The sequence below is a fragment of the Temnothorax americanus genome, unplaced genomic scaffold, assembly GCF_048541705.1.
Source record: "Temnothorax americanus isolate GAGA-0224 unplaced genomic scaffold, ASM4854170v1 Scaffold15, whole genome shotgun sequence".
NCBI classification, from domain to species: Eukaryota; Metazoa; Arthropoda; class Insecta; order Hymenoptera; family Formicidae; genus Temnothorax; species Temnothorax americanus.
Genome location: NW_027509286.1, coordinates 714,678 through 737,579, shown reverse-complemented (window position 1 = coordinate 737,579; position 22,902 = coordinate 714,678). Strand labels below are relative to the sequence as shown.

The 22,902-nt window shown below is 43.7% G+C and overlaps 6 protein-coding genes across 9 annotated transcripts; 2 read left to right on the top strand and 4 right to left on the bottom strand.

Annotated features, from left to right (window-relative positions):
* Positions 1–492: 492 nt before the first annotated feature.
* On the bottom strand, positions 493–4,583 carry H (transcriptional corepressor hairless). Of its 2 annotated transcripts, XM_077402025.1 has the most exons (4): positions 3,465–4,583; positions 2,700–3,270; positions 1,747–2,559; positions 493–1,656 (listed from the first exon to the last, which is right to left on the bottom strand). In XM_077402025.1, exons 2-4 carry the CDS (start codon positions 3,043–3,045, stop codon positions 1,622–1,624), a joined length of 1,194 nt encoding a protein of 397 aa, XP_077258151.1. In that variant the 5' UTR covers positions 3,046–3,270; positions 3,465–4,583; the 3' UTR covers positions 493–1,621. The 2 variants fall into 2 exon arrangements, with proteins under 2 accessions (XP_077258151.1, XP_077258150.1); XM_077402024.1 differs by having other exon boundaries at positions 2,700–4,583.
* Positions 4,584–5,926: 1,343 nt separating this feature from the next.
* Positions 5,927–7,174, bottom strand: LOC143895151 (putative alpha-ketoglutarate-dependent hypophosphite dioxygenase). Its single transcript, XM_077402027.1, has 2 exons — positions 6,812–7,174; positions 5,927–6,676 (listed from the first exon to the last, which is right to left on the bottom strand). Exons 1-2 carry the CDS (start codon positions 7,025–7,027, stop codon positions 6,065–6,067), a joined length of 828 nt encoding a protein of 275 aa, XP_077258153.1. The 5' UTR covers positions 7,028–7,174; the 3' UTR covers positions 5,927–6,064.
* Positions 7,175–7,271: 97 nt separating this feature from the next.
* Positions 7,272–8,643, bottom strand: LOC143895150 (MAD2L1-binding protein). The gene is made up of 2 exons (XM_077402026.1): positions 8,225–8,643; positions 7,272–8,137 (listed from the first exon to the last, which is right to left on the bottom strand). The coding sequence occupies exons 1-2, from the start codon at positions 8,641–8,643 to the stop codon at positions 7,777–7,779; spliced, it is 780 nt and encodes a 259-aa protein (XP_077258152.1). The 3' UTR covers positions 7,272–7,776.
* Positions 8,644–8,676: 33 nt separating this feature from the next.
* On the top strand, positions 8,677–12,867 carry Spt (Spitting Image). The gene is made up of 14 exons (XM_077402018.1): positions 8,677–8,817; positions 8,942–9,182; positions 9,338–9,556; positions 9,652–9,852; positions 9,923–10,096; positions 10,175–10,299; positions 10,375–10,877; positions 10,978–11,180; positions 11,247–11,448; positions 11,538–11,729; positions 11,807–11,899; positions 11,977–12,264; positions 12,325–12,632; positions 12,698–12,867. Exons 2-14 carry the CDS (start codon positions 9,078–9,080, stop codon positions 12,707–12,709), a joined length of 2,625 nt encoding a protein of 874 aa, XP_077258144.1. The 5' UTR covers positions 8,677–8,817; positions 8,942–9,077; the 3' UTR covers positions 12,710–12,867.
* Positions 12,868–13,106: 239 nt separating this feature from the next.
* On the top strand, positions 13,107–20,253 carry LOC143895144 (uncharacterized). 2 transcript variants are annotated; one of them, XM_077402015.1, is made up of 4 exons: positions 13,145–13,159; positions 13,250–13,671; positions 14,111–14,450; positions 14,575–20,253. In XM_077402015.1, exons 2-4 carry the CDS (start codon positions 13,498–13,500, stop codon positions 18,177–18,179), a joined length of 4,119 nt encoding a protein of 1,372 aa, XP_077258141.1. In that variant the 5' UTR covers positions 13,145–13,159; positions 13,250–13,497; the 3' UTR covers positions 18,180–20,253. The 2 variants fall into 2 exon arrangements, with proteins under 2 accessions (XP_077258139.1, XP_077258141.1); XM_077402013.1 differs by having other exon boundaries at positions 13,107–13,671.
* On the bottom strand, positions 19,253–22,845 carry LOC143895148 (transmembrane protein 209). Of its 2 annotated transcripts, none has more exons than XM_077402021.1 (8): positions 22,625–22,845; positions 22,411–22,536; positions 22,038–22,339; positions 21,623–21,946; positions 21,418–21,548; positions 21,003–21,329; positions 20,672–20,893; positions 19,253–20,594 (listed from the first exon to the last, which is right to left on the bottom strand). In XM_077402021.1, the coding sequence occupies exons 1-8, from the start codon at positions 22,669–22,671 to the stop codon at positions 20,466–20,468; spliced, it is 1,608 nt and encodes a 535-aa protein (XP_077258147.1). In that variant the 5' UTR covers positions 22,672–22,845; the 3' UTR covers positions 19,253–20,465. The 2 variants fall into 2 exon arrangements, with proteins under 2 accessions (XP_077258147.1, XP_077258148.1); XM_077402022.1 differs by having other exon boundaries at positions 20,473–20,548.
* Between the last annotated feature and the right edge of the window lie 57 nt (positions 22,846–22,902).

Here is a 22,902-nt window from a genome sequence, read left to right as displayed (position 1 = left end):
TATATATAGCTTTTACCCCTCCGAATATGAATTTACATTGTTGCTACGGAAGACGAAGGACGGAGCACTTATTGCGATCGTAATGAGCGAGTAATACATGTAAATAACAATATAAATAACAGATATAATTGAAGAAGCAATTTCTATTGAAGTACCGAATAGCATAATAATTAGAAGAGAAAATTGTAGATTCCTAGATTGGGGGAAAGCTCGTGGTAAATGAAATAATATTTGTACGTAGTATATGAAATATTTATATTTACGAAATTAGTCTTTTTCTATACAATTGCCGATGCGCAGTGACATATGTACTCCTCCATACTTTTTGGCGGAACCGCTAAAGGGAATCGCGTACACGCGCCGAACAATTAAAATTACTCACTTAATTTGTAGAACCTGTGCGAGCTTGCCTTGCTTTCACGTGAAAATGTTTCTCGATGCGCCTGACTGACAATAAATAGAGCAACGAATAAAATGTCGATTTGATGAAAATACACGTAACACAAAGATATATTTATTATATACACAATATATAGTGCCTCCTTTTTATAATAATACACATCCGCAAGAACGTTCATAATTTAATTTCATGGAATTTCGTTAGTTCTCTCTGTAAGGCACACCCCACGGTCGTTACCAAAGTAATTTTGTGTTCTCTCGTATATTTTTTGCGTTATACATAATATCGTATAAATAACTGTATACCATTGTGGATATATTCTATTAGAGCCTAAATTTATTATGCATTTCTATCTTTAAGAATAATTAATACGCTAGAGATATAGAGGCAAAATAATCTGTTCTGTACATAATCCTATGTCTTTCTTATCGACTCCTTTAAGATAATGTACCTTTTTTTTCCATTAATGATAATAATGACAGTAACGTTACGTAAGAATAACGGGAAAATGCATAAATGAGACGCACGGGACGAGACCTGCACTCCTGCACAGGTTTACGCGCGCGCTCCCCCGTCGTCGTCGCGATATATAAAATAAGAGTAGCAATGTCGAAAGAGTGAAAAAAACGTACGAATGACTCGATCAATTGCCAATACATTCCCGCGTTGACTACATATGGATCGTTTACAATCGTTTTAAATAATTAAAGAAACCGCACACCGATTCTTTTACCTCTTTCTTTTTTTTTCCTTTCTACGCGGCTTTACTCGCAGGTCGCGTACGATAAAAATATGTGTAACATATACACACGTACAGCTGCATTTTTTATATAACGTTTTTTGTATGTTACCACTCGCGATTTTTCCTTCTTTTTTTTTTTTAATCTTGCGTGTAATATTAATATAAAATACCTATGCCGCCATTGACAAATTTATGCGTTCGTATGTACAAGTATAGCTCTCCCAAAATCCAACCATCTGGCTTCATCATATTTGTCGCTCTCACTCTCTCTCTCTCTCTCTCTCTCTCTCTCTCTCTCTCTCTCTCTCTCTCTCTCTCTCTCTCTCTCTCTCTCTCTCTCTCTCTTCCTCTACTTACTAAGATACTATTGTTTTATGAATAAAAAAATACTAATATATATCGCATTGTCGTTGCACGGGCAGTGTTTGCGCAGTATTTTGTCCACTCGTAAGGCACCAACTCTATTGGGATCCTGAGATTCAACCCGAATGCTTCGACAGATTCAGAGGCATATCTGCAAACGAAAAATAGAGACATGAACACATTTTCGAACATATCCCATTCATCCCGATACTTATTTATGATAAGTAAACCGAACATGTACCTGAAGGAGGTGTGAGAGTTTGTTCCCTATAGTCTTTGTAATGTGGGGACGATGGATGAGAATGCGGCGGTGCGTACAATTGCATAGGAGGCGAATAGTGGACGGGAGACGGATAATGAGGCGCCATCCACAGAGGCGCCGCCCTATATGGTCCAGGTGGCAACATCGGTATCCCGTAGAGCGGATGACGAACGGATGTATTGCCGGATCCGATATAGGGATCGATTCGTACCCTCGGATAGGCGTTGGTCGACGAGTATTTCACAGGCTGCCGGTCGTCCGGCTTCAACAGTGTCCTCAAGAAACCCGGCTCGGGACTCGGCTTGTCCTCCCCCAGGATACTCGTTATACTGTACGACGACACTTGCTTCGAGGAAGGGGTCGGTGGCGCACTCGTCGTGCAAACCGGCGGCTGCGGAGTGGCCCGCCTCTTGGACGCCTGATCCTCCAACGAGACTCTCTCCAGCTCTCGCAGGATGCGTTTGCGAGGCGACACGACATTGGGATCCAGCAGGCGCGCCAGTTTATCGACGATCTGAATTAACCTGCCCGACGACGACGTGCCGTTCAATTTCCGCGACCCTCTCGTTGGATAGGCCGTCGTCGATTCCGGAACCGAGGTCGCGGTCGTGGAATCTAACGGGCGCCTGCGTTTCCTCGCTGTCAAGCGAAGATGCGCGCACGAGCGAGTCTTCGGATTTCGACGGTAATAAAAATTGAATTCCGTGGTTATCCTACGTCGGGGATGGGTCTGCTTCCAGCAGTGATCTCTCTGCCAAGGACTGGATTGGACCGACGAATTGTCATCGGAAACTGAGGACAGAATGCGACGTTACGCGTTATCTGGCTTGTGCGAAAGACCCGAGGGACAATATTTACAAATCTATTCTTGGAAATCACAAAATATAAAAAAAAACTCTGTATAATACGCATGAATGCTTCCTCGGACCCACCACTGAGGGAAGTGGAGCTCTCCTGCCGATTCGGGATGGTGCTGGCGGGCGGCCAGAAGGTTTTCTTCGGCACGGGAAACCACGTAGTCTTTTCCCCGTCCCTGCGGTGAGACAGTTCCAGGATGAACTTTCCATCTTTGAAGAATTTCAAGCGACCGCCGGGAGTTGGCGGCGGGTTGCCGTCGATACGTTGCGCCTCCGCGTGACGAGCTGGCTGGGGACTCGAATTTTTACCATTTGCCTTGGCGAGGGTCGGGTGCAGCGTAGGTGGATCACGCGAGCACATCTCTGTCGTGCCCCTCACGTGACCTGTGCGAGCGTGACATTCCGCTGACTTTTCGCGCATGCTGACACTTTACCGGTATCCATTTTCCTCCGCTGGGCCACTCATACTTGGACCTCTCCGGGCGCGTGACACAACAAGGTAGCAGCTTGTTGGACTTTCTCTCGGAGAATCAGACCCGTGCGCGCGAGACGTCGCGGCGTTCGGCCTCGGCGCGGGCGGCGCGACGATGCATCCTCGCACTCCTCCGGAAATCTCTCACCGCTGAACATCCGACGTAACGGGAACCTGCAATTAACAAAAGTCTGAGGCACGCGTGTCGGCGCGGACGGTCGGTCAAAACTCATGCCACTCGGACGGGACGTCGGAGATTATAGTGGAGCACACCAGAAGTCACGACTCGCGGGCGAGTATATCATGATGGCTGACGGACGGTGTACACGCAGGTTCGGTTCGGTCCGCGGCCGCGGAACCGTACTTACGGCCGAGGATTTTACTCGCTGGCGGGCAGGAACGCGTGACCGTTCTCCGGTGCGATCCGTCGCTGGCTCGGTCGCGGTGTCATCGCACCAGCGGAGTCACCAGCGCGCGGGCAGCGGCGTCGAATCCCGCGGACGGCGGAGGGGCGACATGTTTCATTCTCCTTTTTTTTTTTTTTATCCTCTCCTTTCCTCTTCTCGCTCCGGAGGGGAAATACAACGTGTGCCGCGTGTACGCGCGTGTGGCGTGCGGCTGCGGCTGCGGCGCCGGGTTCCTCACTCCGGGCGAGGTGACCCCGCGGTGAAATCCGGTGTGCGACGAGCGCGTTGGCGGCGGCAGGCGGCCGCCGCTCCGCCAGTGCCCGTAGACACCCAACCCACCCACGCACGCACTACCGCCTTCCGCTTCTGCTTCTGCTGCTGCTGCTGCTGCTGCTGCTGCTGCTGCTGGTGGCTAGACCGCCGCCGTCGGCGCGCGGCGCATCGTCCTCGGGTAGGTCCGCGGGGACGGGCGCCCCGTGCTCCCGCGGTCCGCGTGCAGCCCGGGACGGCCTCGCGCAGCCTGCGGGACGGTACGGCGACGGGCGGCAATCCGCGGCGGTGGGGAACACCGCACGGCCGCGACACATGTGTTTTCGCTACACCCCGAGCGAGCTTGATGGTCCGAGTGGCGCGTCCGCGTTGTCGCCGGCACGGAGCCCCCCGGGTCGTTCGCCCACACGAGCACGCAGCACACGCGTAGTCCGCAGAGCGCACCAGCCGTTACCGAGTCCGTCCGTCCGTTTTCGCTCGCTCGCTCGCTCGCGCGACGTTTCCTCTCGGCCCCCGTGCCTGCCGTCCGCTGGGGGGGGAGTTGGGGGAGGGGAGGGGTAAAAGAGCGTAGTAGCACTACTCCGATCGCCTCCTCGAGTCGACGGTGTCGACCCTTCTCGTCGACAACACTGGTGGCGGTGGCGGTTCGCGTTCCGCGCGTTCCCCTGCTTCACCCCCTTCCCGCCCCCCTCGCCACTTTGCGCGCGATCTCTCTCTCTCGCGCGCGATTTTCGCGGACGCGATCTCGACCCGCGCGAGATCCTCGTGGATGATCGCGACATTCGCGACGAGCTCGAATCCGCGTCCGGTAGTTCTCGTTCCCCTCGTGAAATTGCAACGCCCCCCCCGTCCCCCTCGATAAAAATCAAACCCGCGCGAACTCTTTTTCCCCCCATCTTTCTCTCTCTCTCTCCCGCTGCTTTCCCTCCCGCCCTCCTTGCCGAAATGTTTGCGACGTTCGCGTTTCGTCTCGTTTATGTCAAATCGCGGAACATTCCGCTCGTTCCGCTCGTCCCGAGACTCCCCCGTGCCTCGCGGCGCGAACGGGAACGCGCGCGAAATTCGTATCGGCGCGAACGCGATTCTCTCTCGACGCGCCTTCTCTCTTCCTCTTCGCTTTTTTTAATTTCTTTCTCCTTTCCTCCCAAATGCCGATGGTTCGCGTCACTCGAGTGAAACGGACCTCCTGGAGGGGAGCATTTCGCGCTGGTCGAGCGAGACGCCGCGCGGAAATGTCGTTTTTATAGATCTGGCAAATTCTGTTTACATTCTAAACGTCCTGTCCGGATACAGCTATTCTAGTCTATGTATTATAAATGTATCTCTAATATATTACGCAATTCTTTCGCAATTTCCATATGTAGAGAGATGGTCGCCCGTGCAGTAGGACGTTTCCGATGGTTATTTGTCTTTTTTGAGTGACGAGAACATTTTCACGAGATGTTGCCATTCGATCGAGCGACCCCGATTAAAAATATTGTGGTCGCTGTTTACGATTACGGGGCAGATTTTATTTCCGTGTACTTTTCCTCTTGCGAGTTCAGAATCATATGATTGTTTTCTATGTGCTGGAAAGACGGCTTGAATAACACCAGAATACAAGTAATAATAATATTGAGGGGATAAAGCTTATATTTACATGTTGAAAATATCGTTGGAAGAAAACTGACAGAGATCAATATTTACGTGTACTTTTTCATCGAGAGAATCATCCTTCCCACGCTGCTCTTTAATCTTTCCCTCGCGCAGTTGTGATGTCACAAGCAATACGTAAAATGGAAAAAGGAAATATGAAATATTTGACAAATACTTCCACTTTGGTGTATAAAACGTGCGGCGATTAATTATGTTAATTAATCTCTTGAATGCGTTATCTCGTAATGATTATGCGATTATGTCTCTTTAAATTCATTTTGACGAATGTGATGTATGCAATATGTTTTGGGTTACAGATAAATAATTTATGAGATATATTTATCGAGATGCTGTTTCAGGATTATGTCACTGGATTCGCAATACTCCTTGCGCGTTTCACAGGTCGAAAATTTCTGAAAAATCCTCTTAAGATACCGCAAGATTAAAGAAGTTCGAGGGAAAAAGATGGCAATAGGAAAAAATTGTGAATAGAAAAAATAATTGAGCGTACGATAATATACGTGATAAAATTTAGTCGAAAACATTTCTTCGTTCAATCAATCAGATTTAAAAATAGAGTCGATACAAATCATTCTTCGTTCAACCAGATTTTAAAAAGAGTGAATATTCGCTTATGTTAGACTCGCCGTGTTAGATTAATGGAGGTATCTGTTTTCATACGATGCGTCTCTGTAAATATTTTTACCGCGAAGCACCATGCCTTGACAAGCGGATGTGTGCACGTCCTCGATCGGCTCGTCGTCGGCGGCTCTCACTTGTATGAGAAACATGCGTCGACTTCTGGTGGACAAGTTCAGGTACGAACCGTGCAGCAGCAGGTAGGAGAAGATGATGACTTCACCCTTTTTGGCGTGCACGGGAACGGCTTTGGACAAAGGGTATTTTTCGGGATCGGCGTAATGAAACTGCTCACCCATCTTATCGGTCACCGTTCGGTCACCGTGATCCTCCAATGGTCCCAGTTTATGACTGCCGGGATATACCGCCAAGCCGCCATTTTCCGGCGTTGTGTCGTCCAAATGTAGAAACACGGCCAGCATGGTGTGCTTCTTGTGGGGAAAATAATGATAGTCTTGATGCATCAGGTAAGGCGCTCCCTTCTCCGGCGGCTTCATATGCGCCTTAGTGTGATGCAGCAATATGTCCTTGGTGTCCATGACATCCTCGAGAGCGTCCAACAAATTTGGGTGCATAATAGCCCGAGTGAAAACGCCGCTGTGCATTTGCAGAGCGTGGATAGATCTTACCTGATACATAAACGAGAATACGTCTAACGTAATATATGATATATATTCTATGTAATCTACAAATAACAAATCTTCTATAATAGATAATAAATTTTACGGAAAGTAGAATGGCTATAATAAATGTTTTTTGCTTACAGAATAGTCGATATTTCCAGCCTCTTTTTTCATAGCTTCTCCGGCCCATCTTGCCTCCAAAGGTAGATTTTCACGACGTTTCCTTTCGAATAGCTCATCATAGGCGTCCGATATTTCATTCATTTCCTTCACGGAGTACACATTCGACAATTTGATGTAACCATTTTCCTTCCAGAATTGTTTCTGTTCTGACGTTAAAAATTTCAGGGAATCCATTTTCAATCGCAAAATTTAAACTTCTCTCACGTAAAATGACGATACTCTCGCTTTCTCTCAGAGTCACGAAATGCAATATCGCGTCTTACGGCAAGTATTAATATATGTACTGCCCCCTACTCCAAAAGTGGTTCTATAGGAGGAATTATCTGTACGCGATTAAAACTTTAGATTCACGCACAATCGAGTTGTCTAACAATCTTATAACATAGATTTAGTGGCGGAGTAATTAACTGCAAATCGATAAGATAAAAATTTAACGTTATAATTATGTACGTAATATAAAATATTTCTAGCAATTACAAAATTTTTCTTATAATAAATCAGCAACAACGTCTTATCTTGTCTATTTTACTGTAAATATCTCGGTTAATCGATAAAATTCATTATTACACAATTTTGTACTGCAACCTTGATTACATAATTCCGATTACTGGCGTATAAGACTTATCACGTTTGTTGTATATTGATACGAATAAAAATACTGGTTTGCTCTTTCTGATAATGAATGGAAATTTCTATCATATGTGACCTCAGGACGCTTGTCGAGTCATGTTGCGACATCAATGCAATGTCAGCGGTACAAACACATTAATGCTGTTAAACACATCAATGCTCAATACGGTCTCGTTACGCTTAACTATAATACGATTACACAGCATTTAATCTATTTAACATCCTAGAGAAAATTGTTCATCCTATGAAAATGTTCAATTCTGCTATAACTGCGCTGTATCGCGAAGTTAAGGTCATGAAGAGAATTTAAATCCCTTTATGATCTGCTTTGACTGATACCATCGATAAGAGGACTGAGTGGCACTATTGTACCGAGTATATTGCACGTCGTCTTCGTTCTCCAAATAAGTCTTGCGCGAATCGCGATACACTTTGACCAGCGTCCTACAGTTGCACCGTATATCCGCTTGGTCACTCTGGCACAGTTTAATCCTGAAGCAACTTGCCGTCTGCACAGGCGGCACGTATTGCGGCTTGGGCAGGAAGAAATCGGACACCGAGTTACTGTCGTTTTTCCTCAGCATGACAAACATGTTTGTCGTGTTTAGAGGAACGTTCATGACCTCCTGGAACTCGTCGCACTCCAACATAGACCTGCAAATAGAAAATGGCACGTGTATCTCACGATCCTCTAACACATATTCACAAGCGTGCTCCGTGAAGTTCGTCTTTCTTGTTGACCTCATGAGCTTCAAAAGCGGTTTCCTGGAGGAATGCTGATACTCTTTGTGCTGCTTGCTGTTGAGAACGTACGAGGGAAGATCTATCCCAATGTAGAGCTTCGGCGATAGTATCGTAGCGCCGAGTATTATGGCAACCTCCTTTATATCGCAACCCTTGAGGAAGAACTGCGAGGACAGGTGATCCGAGACGGTTTGCAACGTGCTAGACAGGGCTCTGAAGGATACCGCGTTCCTGTCTGTCGTCTTCACGCTCGTCTGGAATTGAGCTAGCGCCTCGTACGTGAACGGTATCTGCTGCTTCTGATACAGAATGTACTTTATGAGCTCCATCACAACCTTCGTGCACGAGTCGCTGGTCAGCGGCTCGTCCAACATCACGTCGATCTCCATCTCGCCCTTTCTGTCTCTGGAGAACATCGTGGAAAGGAGCGAATTCCGAATTCCGAGCCTGGGGACCTGTGGACCTGTGGAGATTTACTTTCAATTAACCGTGCGTCAAAAAAAAAAAAAAGAAGCTAGATGACTGTCAGAGCGACTCGCGTCTGCATTCAACCGCGACGCTTTCGCGCGTCTCTCGGGTTATTAAGTAAGGTTAGGAAAAAATCAGGTTAGGTTATCGAAGCCAATCCGCATTGTTTCTCGTTGAACCTTTCGGTTCCTTTTTCCCATCTTTTTTCCCTAAGTAACGTCCAATTGAACGCCAATCTCATTTTAGGTGCGAAAAGCGTGGTGCAACGCAATCACAAGGACGCATGTACGCAAGGACGCATGGTTGGTTGTTGGTTGCCATGTGCCTGGTTAGTTACTGAATTCACCTTATTTACATTCCGTATTCCGTCGTTGCGAGACGCATGAATTTTGAAGTTTCAAAGCGCCGTGGGGATCGAGAGAAAAATCCAACGATGGAGGCGAAAACGGAGCAAACGAGGAAATTGCTGGAGCTTCTGCGGCAGCAAGTAAACAAGCTCGCTATCTTCGATTCATTTCACAGTAGTCGATGCGTTCAATGAAACCACTTGACGGAGACTCCGCGTTGCGAAATATAAAAAATTGTAGAGACCGCAGTTAACTTATTGCTTGAGAACAAAAAAGTCAAACTTTCTTTTTTCAGGTAGACAAGTTGCATCTGTTGCTGACTAGCGCTCCCGTCAATCCGTCAGAGATTTTGACCGCAAAGTCGGTACTCCACGAGCAACTGCATTCTTTAACTCAGAGATTCAACAATTTAACAGGCGATGATAATTGCGACTATGAGGAGGCAAATGTAAAGTTTGCTGATGCAGCAACAAATTTGAAATATATTTCTCTATCGAAAAATGTCGACGAGCTTGTAAGTGGCAGAAGATTCTCGATACGATACTCGATGCTGCTTTTATTTCTATTAAATAAATTTCAATTATTTTTCAATTCTTGCTCTTTTTTTAGATTAAAGATATTAAATATGACAATACTGATAGCAATGCAGTCAAACACAAGATGGAATTACTGCTCGATAATCTTGCGTTAGCTTTACGAACATTAGAAGAATTAGAGTGCTTGCCGTTGAAGCAGAGACTTCAGGACTGTCTGGATTACGTTAGAGAAATGAGCACGGCGAACGAGATTGAGGATCTTCAAAATATTAAGGTAACGAAATGAACTCGAGACAATTATTAATCTTTTAACACGAATATTAATCCCCTTTGTGCTTTCACAGGAACTGGGCACTTCAATATTGGAGATACTCGAACCACTGCAGAATTACAGAAAAAGTTTAGCGTCTGCTTTCCTGTCACAGAAACTGGCTTTATATACCTCTCAATTATGCACGTCATTCGAGATGCTAGTACAACTGGCTCAGGAGCAGCATCGGTTGAACGCGCCGATTTACGTAATAATTACATATTTAATTTTTTTGCACAATTTTTTTAAGCTGCTTCTGTATCTACATTTGTATGAATATGCGCAGGCTTGCAAGAAGTACGTTTGCGAGAGAACGTGCACGTGCTGCGAAATGATTTTAAACTTGTTGAACGGTCCCAACCCATCGTCGGAAAAGGAAACTTGCGAGGGGGAGAATCATTTCGTCTACAGGTGAGAAAATAAACATATTTTTTTTTATGTTTTATAATTGTATTCGCGCAAGTAATTTTAATGGTACACTTGCAGAATGGATTTGGCATTAGACATTATATTAGAAATACCGGGCAAAACGCGCGAGGAGCAACTATCCGAATGCGCGGAACTGTGGTTGAGACTGGAAGATGTTTTCTCTCATGCTATGGCAATTACTCAAGTGTGTCAGCCGTATAATTTTAAAGCCATAACTGGTTCGTGCCAGTCCACAGTGTTGGAATACGAGAAACTAAAACAGCAATTACTGTCGGAAATCCCAGATCCGGCGTTAAACAATTTATTTACGCATACCTTGACTGACGCGCTTCATCGTTTGGAACGTAAAGTTAACATAGCGGTATTAACGCTCGCGATGGAGGTGTTCACCAATCCTTACGCGGCTTTGAAGAAACTCGTTATGACGTGCGGAAATTCGTTGAGCGCGAAAAGAAGATCGAAGAGTGATTTAAACGATCTCGTAGAAGACTTTGATCAACTCTTTGATCAAACTGTGCAAATTGGAATATTTGCGATCGCTTGTTGCAAAGACAAGAACCGTTAGTTGCTCTTCGTCATAATTATTTTTTTTCATAAAAATGCTGCTAACAACTTTTTTCAAATAATAAAATATATCTAATATAGATTTGATTATTTCAGGCAATAACAAGATTCGTAATTGTCTCGCAGGATTCGAATCCTTAGAAACTGAATTAATTTCTGCTATAACTTCCTTCTATCTGCATCCAGATAACAAAGAAATGCGTTCCAGTGTCAAGTTGTTGACTACGCAATGGCAAATAGAGATGAATAAATTTCAGAATGCCGTAAATCTCATTATAAACTCGGCTGCCTTCTGTCAAGTAAGTATAACGGATTACAAAAAATTATAAGGATTTTACGAGTACTTAAATGTATTTTTTATCCAGGTAGTTATGGACGATCTTCAAGAACGTATAAGAACAATCTCGGATTGTCTGGATAACAGAGAGCCAGTAACGCAGCTTCAAGTGCAAAGTATCGTTCAGCGTGCTTCAGCTTTATCTAGTCAAGTTACAGCGATCGTAGACGACATTGGTCCTGAAAACATCGATTGTCAAACGATAATGATGACAAGAGAATTAAAAGCGGGTAATTGCGATGCCGTATTACTTACGATTGAAACATATATTTTGTTAGTGGATATTTGGCATGTCTTTTTTTTTTTATTTTTATTATAGCTATATATGAAGCCAACAAAGCTGCAAAAACTCTTCTGGTGGAAAACGCAACGGAGCCTCAACAGTTGCGGGTGATAAAACGGTGTGAATTAATATTAAATGTCGTTCAAAGATTGCAGCCCGCCCTGTCTATAATTATAAACAATACGACGCATGAAAAATCTGCGAGAGGCCAAGGAGATTCCAGTCATGGTACGGAATACCGTTTATTAAAATGCAAGAAAGGGCAAGTAACGTTAAGGAATAATTAAATTGTGCGTATGTTACAGGTAGCGTATCGAATGCCATGAATTTTCCATCTACAATTTACGGTTTGCCGCGCGATAAAAATAGTCCGGTTTACATTAGAACACCTTATACAGGTTTGTGAAAACTTTTATTCTCCATACAAGTTGATTATATGCCTTCGAATTAATATCAAGTCTTCTCTGTGTTTTAGTAAAAACGCACAAACCGCAGGTGTCCATTCAACCGGCAAACAGTATAGTGCAAAAACCGTCGGATTTGTCATATTTGATACCTTACATAAGGAACGGCCGTACATTGCGCAGCGAGCATTCCATTATGTACAATACGCCGCATAAGAACAAAAATATAGCGGAGCCAGCCGTTAAAAACGAGATATCCCCTAGGAATCTGTCTAGCATTCGACAACATCTTTTTAGCAGAGATAGCTTCAGTATTCACGTCGACTTCGATATAGCTGAAGAAAGCATGGATTTGACAGGTAATATACTTGAAAAGGCCGTCTAGACAAGAACTGTGATTACATTGGAAGCCGTTTCAGCTGCCTTAGCGAAGATAACTTCGTCGTCCACGTCGGAAAATGCAACGTTCTCGTCGTGCCAATTGTCAGAAGTAGAAAACGTATCTTCACAGAACGTAAATAAGAAATTGGCTTTCAACGTCGTGGAAAAACTATGCCAAACTGGTAGGCCAGAAACGGAAAGCTGTTTAATTGAGCCCGAAATAACGGAGAAGATAGGAAAATGTACCATATCTGGTGGCGGTGACGCGTCTCTGATCATGGAATCGTGTCAAAAGCTCAATAGCGTTCGATCTTCAAATAAAATACAAAAGTCGGAGCAACATGAGGTATAAAAGGAGACTATATTTTTTTTTCAACGTTGAACATTAAGTATTAACGCAATTTTTAATAGCATTTAAGGTGACGGTTACATCAATGTGTAATTATAAGCGAATTACAATGTCGATTACACGTATCGTTACATAATAATTACATTAATAAAATTTAAATTTCAATATTGTAAATGTGAAATATCAAAATATTTATTGCGATATAAAAGAGGTTGAAACAAATTCAAAAGAAATTCTTCTCTTTTCTGCATTTCCTTTCAAAACTGCGGAGAGGGAAACGTGATCGCCGGAAGTTGTAATGAAATCTCCCGGAAGTAAATGGAAATTACTAGATTTGCAGAATCGCCGCGCCGAGGAGTGAAGATAGCCTGCGAAAATCACCAGAAGTTACTAGGATTATAATCGGCCAGAGATAATTGAAATCGCAAAGATAGCAATTCTCCAAGAAATCACACGATTTTCACGGCTCGCGAATTTCTCGGCGACTTCGATCCGTGCCGTTTCGTGGCACGAGAGCGCATATGGTTGGTCTTTGCAGCTGTACTCTCTTCACACACCCTTCCTCTTTCTCTCGCCGACTATACTCCGATACTCCGATTATATTCCCATTTTAGGTGCAAAAAGTATGACGATAGTGCAGCTACCGAGAACAGCCTTCATATGTCTGAACGTGTCGACCTCTCGTTATGTCAAAACGAAAACGATGTAATAAAAGAGAAACATATATTTTTCCGCATCTCCTAGTTAGTGGTGGGTGAAGGAAGACGGTGCGCGGGACCAGCGAGGAGGAGCGAGGCCGGGCAGCCCGATTCGTTCCCATCAGGTCGGTGAGGTCGGTCCAAGTCAGTCCGCCGAACGAAACATGGACGCCGTGGAGATAAATACGTCGGGTCCGGCGCAGGACGAGGACGCGATCGCGTCCGGCATGAACATATGCCGCGTCTGCCTGCTCGGCAACCTGATGATGCGCGACCTCTTCCTGGAGAGCGAGGTCGCGTCCCTGTCGGCGAAGGCGATGAGCTTCGCCAACGTTAAGGTTAGATGCGCAATTTGGAGGTTAGGCGCCGACGCTGTATCCCGAGCCCCTCGCCTTCACCGTCGCTCTCCTTCTTCTGGTTCCGATGCTCGAGCTTCTCGCGATTCTCCCACCTTCCCTCCCCCATCCCCGCGTTAGATCAAGTTCCTTGGCTTGTTGAATCTGCACGACGCGTCCTCGCGCGTCTTGCCTTTAGCACACACACCTTCGCTCTGCCACCGTAAAACCGTTATAATGCTACCTCAGAGACCGCGCAGAATAATACATATTAAAAGGAGTAATGCACGTGACACACAAGTAAAAATTCTGCGTGTATCACTGGTGATGTGCGTGGCAGCCAGGGTGGTAATTGCGACATCGGAATAGCTTTATTCCTTTTAAGCATAATCAGCGTCAATGTTTTTCTTCTAAGATGTACTGAACCGTATTCTTCGATCAGATGTTACCAGGCGACGGTCTACCGGCACAGGTGTGCTGCATGTGCGCCGCCAAGTTGGAGTCGGCGTACGAGTTTAAGTTACAAGTGGAGCAAGCCGACAACGTTCTTCGAGGAAAGCTCGTCGGTGGTATAATAAAGGAGGAGTTGTTTCTTAATGAAGTCGAAATACACTTGGATGCCGAGAGGAATGACAATATAGAAGAGATAAGTGTCAGTGCTGATTATGAATCTACCACTACGGTATTGTCAGTGGAGTCAGCAGCTGACAAGAACTTTCTGAAAAATCAGTTAATGATTTTGGAAGCTGAGAAATTGTCAGAGACAGAGGAAGTTCAACAAGGTGAGTAAGATCCGTTTGACGAAACAACGATGTTCCAATATTTGAATTAAATATTGCTAAAGTTGCTTTTATACTTTTATACAGCTTTTCCAAATATCTTGTTAATACTGACTTTACTGTTTAGATTCAGAACAAGATAACTCGCGAGAAAGCATTGTGGAAGAATTGCAGCAAGAATTGGCCGACGCGGAAGACAATGATATATCAGATGGTATCGATGAATCTAGGGCCGAAGAAGCTTCCAGCGACGAGAATATCATTCGAAGTTGCACAGATGCAATTCCAACAGAGGAACATGATTACATTATGCAGCAATGTAGTTTGCCTGCTGAACAACTCTCCTTGCAGGAAGAAATGCAGGAAAATGTACCAGAACTTGAGCAAGACACACTTGAATGCCAAGAAACATCGTCTGAACAAAACCAAGAGATTCAGGCTGAACAAAATCAAGAGATTCAAGCTGAGGAAGATCAAGAGATTGAAACTGAGCAAATTCACGAAATTCAAGCTGAGCAAAACCAAGAGATTCAGGTTGAAATAAACCAAGAGATTCAGGCTGAAATAGACCAAGAGATTCAGGCTGAAATAAATCAAGAGATTCAGGCTGAATTAGATCAAGAAGCTCAAGCTGAACAGGAGAATCAAGCTGAGCAAAATCAAAATGACACAGAGGTATTATTCAAGGAGGAAACGCTCACAGCTAATACTGATGAGCCAGTGGAACAGGAATCATCCCAGAATGAGACCAGGAGAAGTAAACGTAGATTGGCTCGTCGGATATTTACCGAGCGGAATTCCGACGAGGACAATTATTTCGAAAATCTGAATCTCAGTTCTCGATTGAAAAAAGCGCAGTCGGACAAGACGGAGAAGATCTTTTTCATGTGTTACTTGTGCGATAAGCAATTCCTTTCGAAGAGCGTCCTGAAAGAACATATGCATTCCCACGAAGAAGTGAGAAAAACACTATCTCTGAAGAAAACACCGGAGAAACCGCAGAAGGTGCTGGCCAGCGCTTCCGCGAAGACGCCGCCATCCGGAAAGAAAGCCAACAAGTGCCCTTATTGTGGTAAAGAGTATCTGTACATAATCTCGTTTACCAAACACATTAAGCAACACGAGCGGGAGCGGGAGGAAGCGAAGGAGGATCCAATGCCACTCGAGATATCGTTCCATGAGGATGAGCACAGTCTAGACTTCGATAGCGGCAACAGATCGGATGACGAGTGCAAGAAGCGAAAGAGAGGAAATGCAGCCGACGATGACACGAGCGACAGCGATCAGGATAAGAGAAGAAAGCGCAGTCACGTTGAGGAGTTTGCTTGCGACAAATGTTCAGAAAAATTTGACACAAAGCGAGGCTTGCAGAAGCATTCGATCACGCATGTCAGCTTCGAGTGCAACGTGTGTAACGAGGAGTACGACACTCTGGAACAACTGAGAAATCACCGAACCAAGCACGTGGTCGAAGGAGTGCTCACCGAACAAGATTTGGAAGAGGACGTGAAGCAGATGAAGAGCGAGAACAACGATGAGGACAACAAGAACATCGAGATTGAGGAGCACAACGGCGAACCCACCGAAAACACGAAGGAACTGAAGTGCCCGACGTGCTCGATGACGTTCTCGCGCAAGAAAGCGCTGTCCAGACACATTGAGACGACGCACTCCAGCACCCGCTCTTACGAATGCAAGATATGCTGTCAACAATTTACACGGAAGGATCTCCTGCGCAGGCATGCCGAGCAGCACGCACGAGTGAAGACCTACAAGTGTACTCAGTGCAATAAGACCTTCGGCAACGAGCTCACGCTGAGAAATCACCTGGTTGCCACGAATCACAAGACATTCGTACACGGGCAGGAATACGATCCGAATAAGCGTATAAAGCGCGTGGCGGCGAGAGCGGCGCAGAAGATCATCGACAAGATCAAGACGGAGGACGGTCTCGAGGATTACGACGACGATAACGACGACAATACCGATTACGACGCCAAGTTGGACGGCCATTATCGTCGTAAGCGCGACGCTACACCAAAGAAGTACAGTTATAAGAAAGAGTTTGAGTGCGCGACCTGTAGCAAGAGGTACAGCTCGAAGCAAGCGTTGACAAAGCACATGGAGCAGCATGTGAAGGAAGAGAAAGCGGAAAAGGCAGCGGAGAAGGCGGCGGAGAAGCTGAAGAAAGCCGCTTTGGAGAAGAAGGAGGCGCAGAAGAAGGAGACGACGAGCAGCATAGGCGATAACGATGATGACGATAACGACTCCGACTTCGAGAGCGGCCTCGACTGGCCGATGGACAGTCACGAATGCACCACGTGCAAAAAACGATACAGCACGAAGAAGTCGCTGCTGCGCCACCAGCTGCTGCACGAGGAGCCGAACTTCGAGTGTGACATCTGCAACGTCAAGTTCTACCGCAAGGACAAGCTGAAGGCGCACTACGACAAGTGTTCCGAGAAGAATCCCGACCAGGTGAGGAAGTGCAATATCTGTGGCGACAGCTTCGAGAACAACGAGATCCTGCGCGAGCACAGAGCCAAGCACGTCACTGAAGGTATCTTAACGGAGGAGGATCTGATGGACATCGAGCCGAAATCCGAAGAGAAGAAACCGGGCGAGAAGATCGGTCGGAAGAGGAGGACCGATATCGTGGGGCTCGAGTGTACCGAATGCAACAAACAGTACACCTCCAGAAAAGGTCTACTGCGGCACATTCAGGTGCACGAGGGCAAGAAGTACCTGTGCGACATATGCCCGAAGAAGTTCTACCGGCGGGAACATCTGAAGATCCACGTGGCCAAGCACAACATGATCAAGCCGTACAAATGCACCCGATGCACCAAGCGCTTCATCAAGGAGGAGCAGCTCAATAATCACCTGCCTAAGCACGATCGCACGTTCAAGAAGACCAAGGAGACCGACAGCTCCAAGAGATTCCTCTGCGAGATCTGCAGCAAGAGCTTCACGCAATCGACGACGCTGATAGCGCATCTGCGCGCCCACAACGGTATCAAGCCGTACGTGTGCGAGGTATGCTCCAGGCCGTTCACCACCAACGCCTACTTGAAGATGCATATGCGCACGCACACGCAGGAACGTCCGTACATCTGCCAGTACTGTTCGCGAGCGTTCGCGCGCGCCGACACCTTGGCGAATCATCTGACGTCGCACACTGGCGAGGCCAAGTATCACTGCAAGTGCTGTCCGAAGAACTTCCGACGATTGAAATCGCTGAAGGAGCACATGTTTATTCATACGGGTCAGCGGCCTTACGAGTGTCCAACTTGCGACAGGAAGTTCAACAATAATGGCAGCCGCTATGCGCACAGCAAGCGGTGTAAGCAGAATCTTTTGCAGAATCAGAACCGGGCGCAGCAGATGATCCAGCAGACGACACAGCATCAGCAACAGCATCCACAGCAGCAGCAGCAGCAGCAGCAGCAGCAACAGCAGCAGCCGCAGCAAGTGCAGATACAGGTGCAGCAGCAACCGCATTCAGTCAGGTTGCATCAAACCATCGGCCAGGCGCAAGTGGTCAAGGCACAAAACATCAAAACGATCGCTATAGCGAGACCGGCTGAGCCTACCACGGTAACCACGGCGCAACAAGTTATGCAGCATCAGGAGATACTGATGCCTCTAATCCTGCCGCTTACCGTCACTCTCACCGACGTAGGCGAGGAGGTGATACTACCCGAGGGTACAAAGATATACACCACCTCTTAATCGAGCTGTTTTTCTCGTGCTCGATTATAATATAGGACAGAAGGGACATGCCGTTCACGAGGATAAAAGCGCATGTTAACGATATGAATGCGAATCAGAGTGAATTTTGTTCTCCTGACACCCTGTGACCATCGTTTTCATTCCCACACTTCCGATACGCACGGGAAATCCGGAAATGATGACTTCGCGACGAGATGGTTCACGTTATCGAGGGATTTTTCCTTAGATTGGATAAGAAAGGGTGCGATGTGTGTGTGTGCTCCATTAGGTGTACGATAAATGTATGGATTTAACAGAGGGAGTATCATTTTGATTATGTACGAAACGTTATATTGAAGTTTATTTTTGCAACGGTGAAGGCATTAATAAGTGATATATGTATAATTTATCTAGAAATTTTAAATATATGACGTTGGCATAATACACCATTCATTCCCGTATATTACCGAGAATGAATAGTGTAAACATTTTGAAAACGTGACGAATTATGAAAAGGACAGGAAGAGGCAAATGTCTATCACGAATGTGTGTTGTAATATAGATTGATTTTCTTTCAGAGACATAATATGGATAATAGAGAATAGTTTTTAAATACTTAAAGCTTAGGATGTATTAAACAATATTAGATTTACTTTCGCTTAGTTTATTCTTCCAGAGATCTTTCTTCGTTTTCTTTAACTGAATACTTCCATTTTCATTTTAAAAAAATTGATTTCCAAACAACTTGAAAGTTATAAATCTGACAATTTCGCCATTTTAATTATGTTTATAATAAAGGTTTTTTGTAACATGTATTGTATAATTATATGTAATTATATACGCAATTATAATACAAAATGATAATAAAGTGACGATGTAATTATAATATATATAATTATTGATATAATTACATAATAATTATATTTAGAAATTACACTAATCCTAAGTGAAGACATAATCGGGCATCATTTAATTCTCTATAAAACTGAATTTGTTAACTCTTTTATATGTTTGTTTAATTAATATTATGCAAATATATATTATATTACGTTATCATTGATTTTTGTAGGAGTATCCTAAAGCGATGTTGTGTGTAATATCGTCTATTGGAATTAATTCGCATAAAATTTGAACTCTTATATTTCTTGTATTTAAAACTAAACAGTTTTTTACAAAAATAGTTACGGAGAGAGAGAACAGTTACGATTACAAAAATTATTATTAAATTCCATATTGCAATAAGTTTACTAATTTTTTTCATTGAAACATAGCAAAATGAAAAAAATTATAAATTTTATAATAGATAAGTTTCACATGCAATGTGCTCTTACACATAATATTAATTCATGTCTGCATAACATATGTAAAATTAATACGAAACTAAACCACATGTATAAACTACATATATCATATAAACGTTGTTATTACATATGTGTGAGACATAATTCTTATTAGTTTTTGTTGTAATAAATAAAGTATTTGTTCTAATCTTACATCGTGGTTTATGGTTATCGGAGTTATTAAATTTACTGTATTGATATACTTTTATTGTATATATTGGTTCGAACTGAAAGAATCCTTTGTAATTTTACAATATGCATCCTAATCCAAAGAAAAATGTAATAAATTATAGAACTTCGTTTAAGTACGATTTACCTCATCGTATCGAATATGTTTCAATGATAAGTTGATCATAGCAATGAGAAAGAGAAATGGAAGTTCACACATATAATTTTTTTTCCTTTTGTCTTATCAGACGTGTGAGAAGGTTTGAATTAATTATTCGATATCTTCACGCAAAGTGTGTGTGTGATAATAACGATTAATGAAATATTTTCAATTGCATTATGCGCATTTATAGAACTATATTTTATAAAAATATGTATGTATACATTTTTAAATTGAGCTATTATCGATGTTCGACGAAACTATCAGTCTTGACTCGATTTTGGCAAGAGAAATACACAGGTTGATTTTTGTTAAATGAAGAATGACAAACGGGAAACTTATAACAGTCGAAAGTCATAATTTCTGTTATCTTATGATATCAAATATAACTGCAATGAAAGAATAAAGAAATCATGGTATTCAAGTATTCAGTGTAACCAATCTTTTTAGCATAAACACTTGTTTTATTTAGTCGCGTTTGTTAAATCAATACTATAAAACAAACAATATAAAATATTACACACAAAATATTAAGCGCAGCAGTCTTATGGGCGTAAATCTGAATCTGTATGATAATCACAATCCTTCTCTTTTTTTTCCTTTCATTTTCATTGGGCAGCATATAAAAGTCATTTTGTTTCAGCCGTCTATCACCCACAGAATATTGATTCCGGAAGATCCTGCATTAACTCGCCCTAACATGCCGTGATCTCGCGTCTTGACTATGTATAAAAAGAGTAAGAGCGTATGGAACAAATTATTGCGTCCCTAAAAATATAATCGCCATTATAAAGCGATAAACGTAAGCGATATAAGTATATCTATCTACATGAGATTTTAATTACCCGTTGTACTTCCTCGTAATCGCTCGGAAGAGAATCACCGGATAGCGCTAGACTGTAGTGCGGTGGATTTATAGATTGACAGACTATTACCGGGCCCTTGTTCCGCGGCAATTCCATGCCAGATCTCGCCATATATCTCGATGTAAACGGCCTGGCGTCTGGTTGATCCAAGGGCGCTTCCAATTGTGTGTCCATATAGGTCGAAATTAGATGCATTATTATCTGCATAGAGAGACGTAGAGAGAGTGTGCCAGAAAAGATTAGTAAAAATTTTCGGAGGAGCTACAATCTCTTCGATATAGAGAATTTATAAATTTTCTATGCTGCTTACAGCGGAATCCGTTGGCAAGCTAGAGTCCCATTCTTTACCGTTATGAGACCCACCACCGTTCCATTTAAATTCGCTCATGGATCCTCCCTTTGCGAGCGTTTTTATTCTCTTCACGAGGTACTCTTGATTGTTACACAGTTCCAAAAAGGGAACCAAAGTGGGCAGAGTGGGAATCACACAGACTAGAAATTGCGCTTGCGCGAGTTTCCTGAGTCTATCCAGTCCTACGTGGCCCGGTTGTGAGTCGCTCAAGCCGTGACGTACTAATGTTGCACATATATTATCTATTTCCAAAGCCACGCGTTCGACGACTGTCTTGCTGATCCACTAAAATATTATTTACATATTTGAAATATTAAACCAGACAATTGTTCATAGCACACATTATTTTTTTGTTTTCTATCGTAATTCTTACCATCCGGAGATTGGCAGTCCATTCATTGACTTTGTTGGAATCAACTCTGTACTTTCTCCATATATCTAGTGCACCAAATGTACCTCTAGGAGAACTTCCTTCTTCAGCGGGGCTGGTCGCTTTTGTTTTATCTAAATAACGATGTAAATGATTTTTAAGAATTTTCATAGAGAAGTACGAGACATAAAATAAATTTCAGATTTACCTATTGTAGGCGCAAGCTGATAAGCGCATCTTCTTAACAACGGTGATACCTCACCGGGACTTCGGGTAGCAGGATGAGACCAAAAGGAACTCAAGAGATTAGAAGGTTGATCGACAGTCGTGGATAATGCGCACTTCCTTTGCTGTTCAACCTCTTTGAGATAACTCTCAAGTTCGCATTCGTCCTGAATGAGATCCTCGTTTGTCAGGCTGCTATTTAAAGAAATATTCGTGGATCTACTTAGCGATCCGTTAGAGCTCGTGGTCGTTTTAGAAGGTACGAAATTACTGTACTTAAGAAATGGGACTGATGGCGAATAATCCTCTTAAAAAAAAGAAAAAGCCAAATATAAAAAACTACGTTTTGCATAATAAAATTTAAGGCATAATACAATAGAAGGAAGTATTTTACGTACTGATATCACTCAGAACCGAAGATCCAAGAGTTGTTGAACGTCTGCTAAGGTTTATGCAAGACAAATTCGCCGAGGGACTTGGCTCCGGAGTCGTCTGCTTCTGCGGCATCTCGTCCTTGAATAGGGGATCATCTTCTGTGACTCCTAAAAGCGGCCTTTGTTTAGGGCTAAGCGTAATTGGCTTCAGGCTCAAAGTGGCCCAGGTATATTGTATAATGTGGTACAGAGCATTCAAAGCAAGTATCGATGCTAGGCACCACTCGACCCAATAAACCGGTTTGTACGTGCATCCACCGTAGAATCTGCAAAACAAAGCCGAGCTTGTAATAATCGCTATCGCTTCAGATGCGATTTAAGAAAAAAGAACTCTCACATATCAAAGACTACGATGCTAAGCAGCACACTGTTGATAAAAAACCATATGATACTGTTGCGAGCTTTGTTCTGCGTTTGCCTTAGATCCAGTAACTGCTGCACTTGCGGCTTAGGCGTTAAAACTCTGCAAGTAACACTTGGTTTTAGAAAATAACATTCTTTGAGCAGTGCGTTCTAACCTCATCTCGTAATAACTTGTAAATAATTTTTACCTCGCGTTAGAAGATATGCATTTCATAGGAGAGTTAAAGTTGCTCATGTTAAAAAATCTATATCACGCTAATGTTAAACAATTATTATTACTCTGAATTTCGAGAGAACTACTATATTATTTCCCTCGCTTTCGCGGCTGCACGCTCCACTTTGCTCCGCTTTCAACTTCAAAATGTGTTTTGAAACTGCTGCCAACAGTTTTCCGCGTACATTCCTCTCTGACTATAGTAACATTTTTTTATTATGTTAGCTACACTGTCATTCAAAACAAAATAGA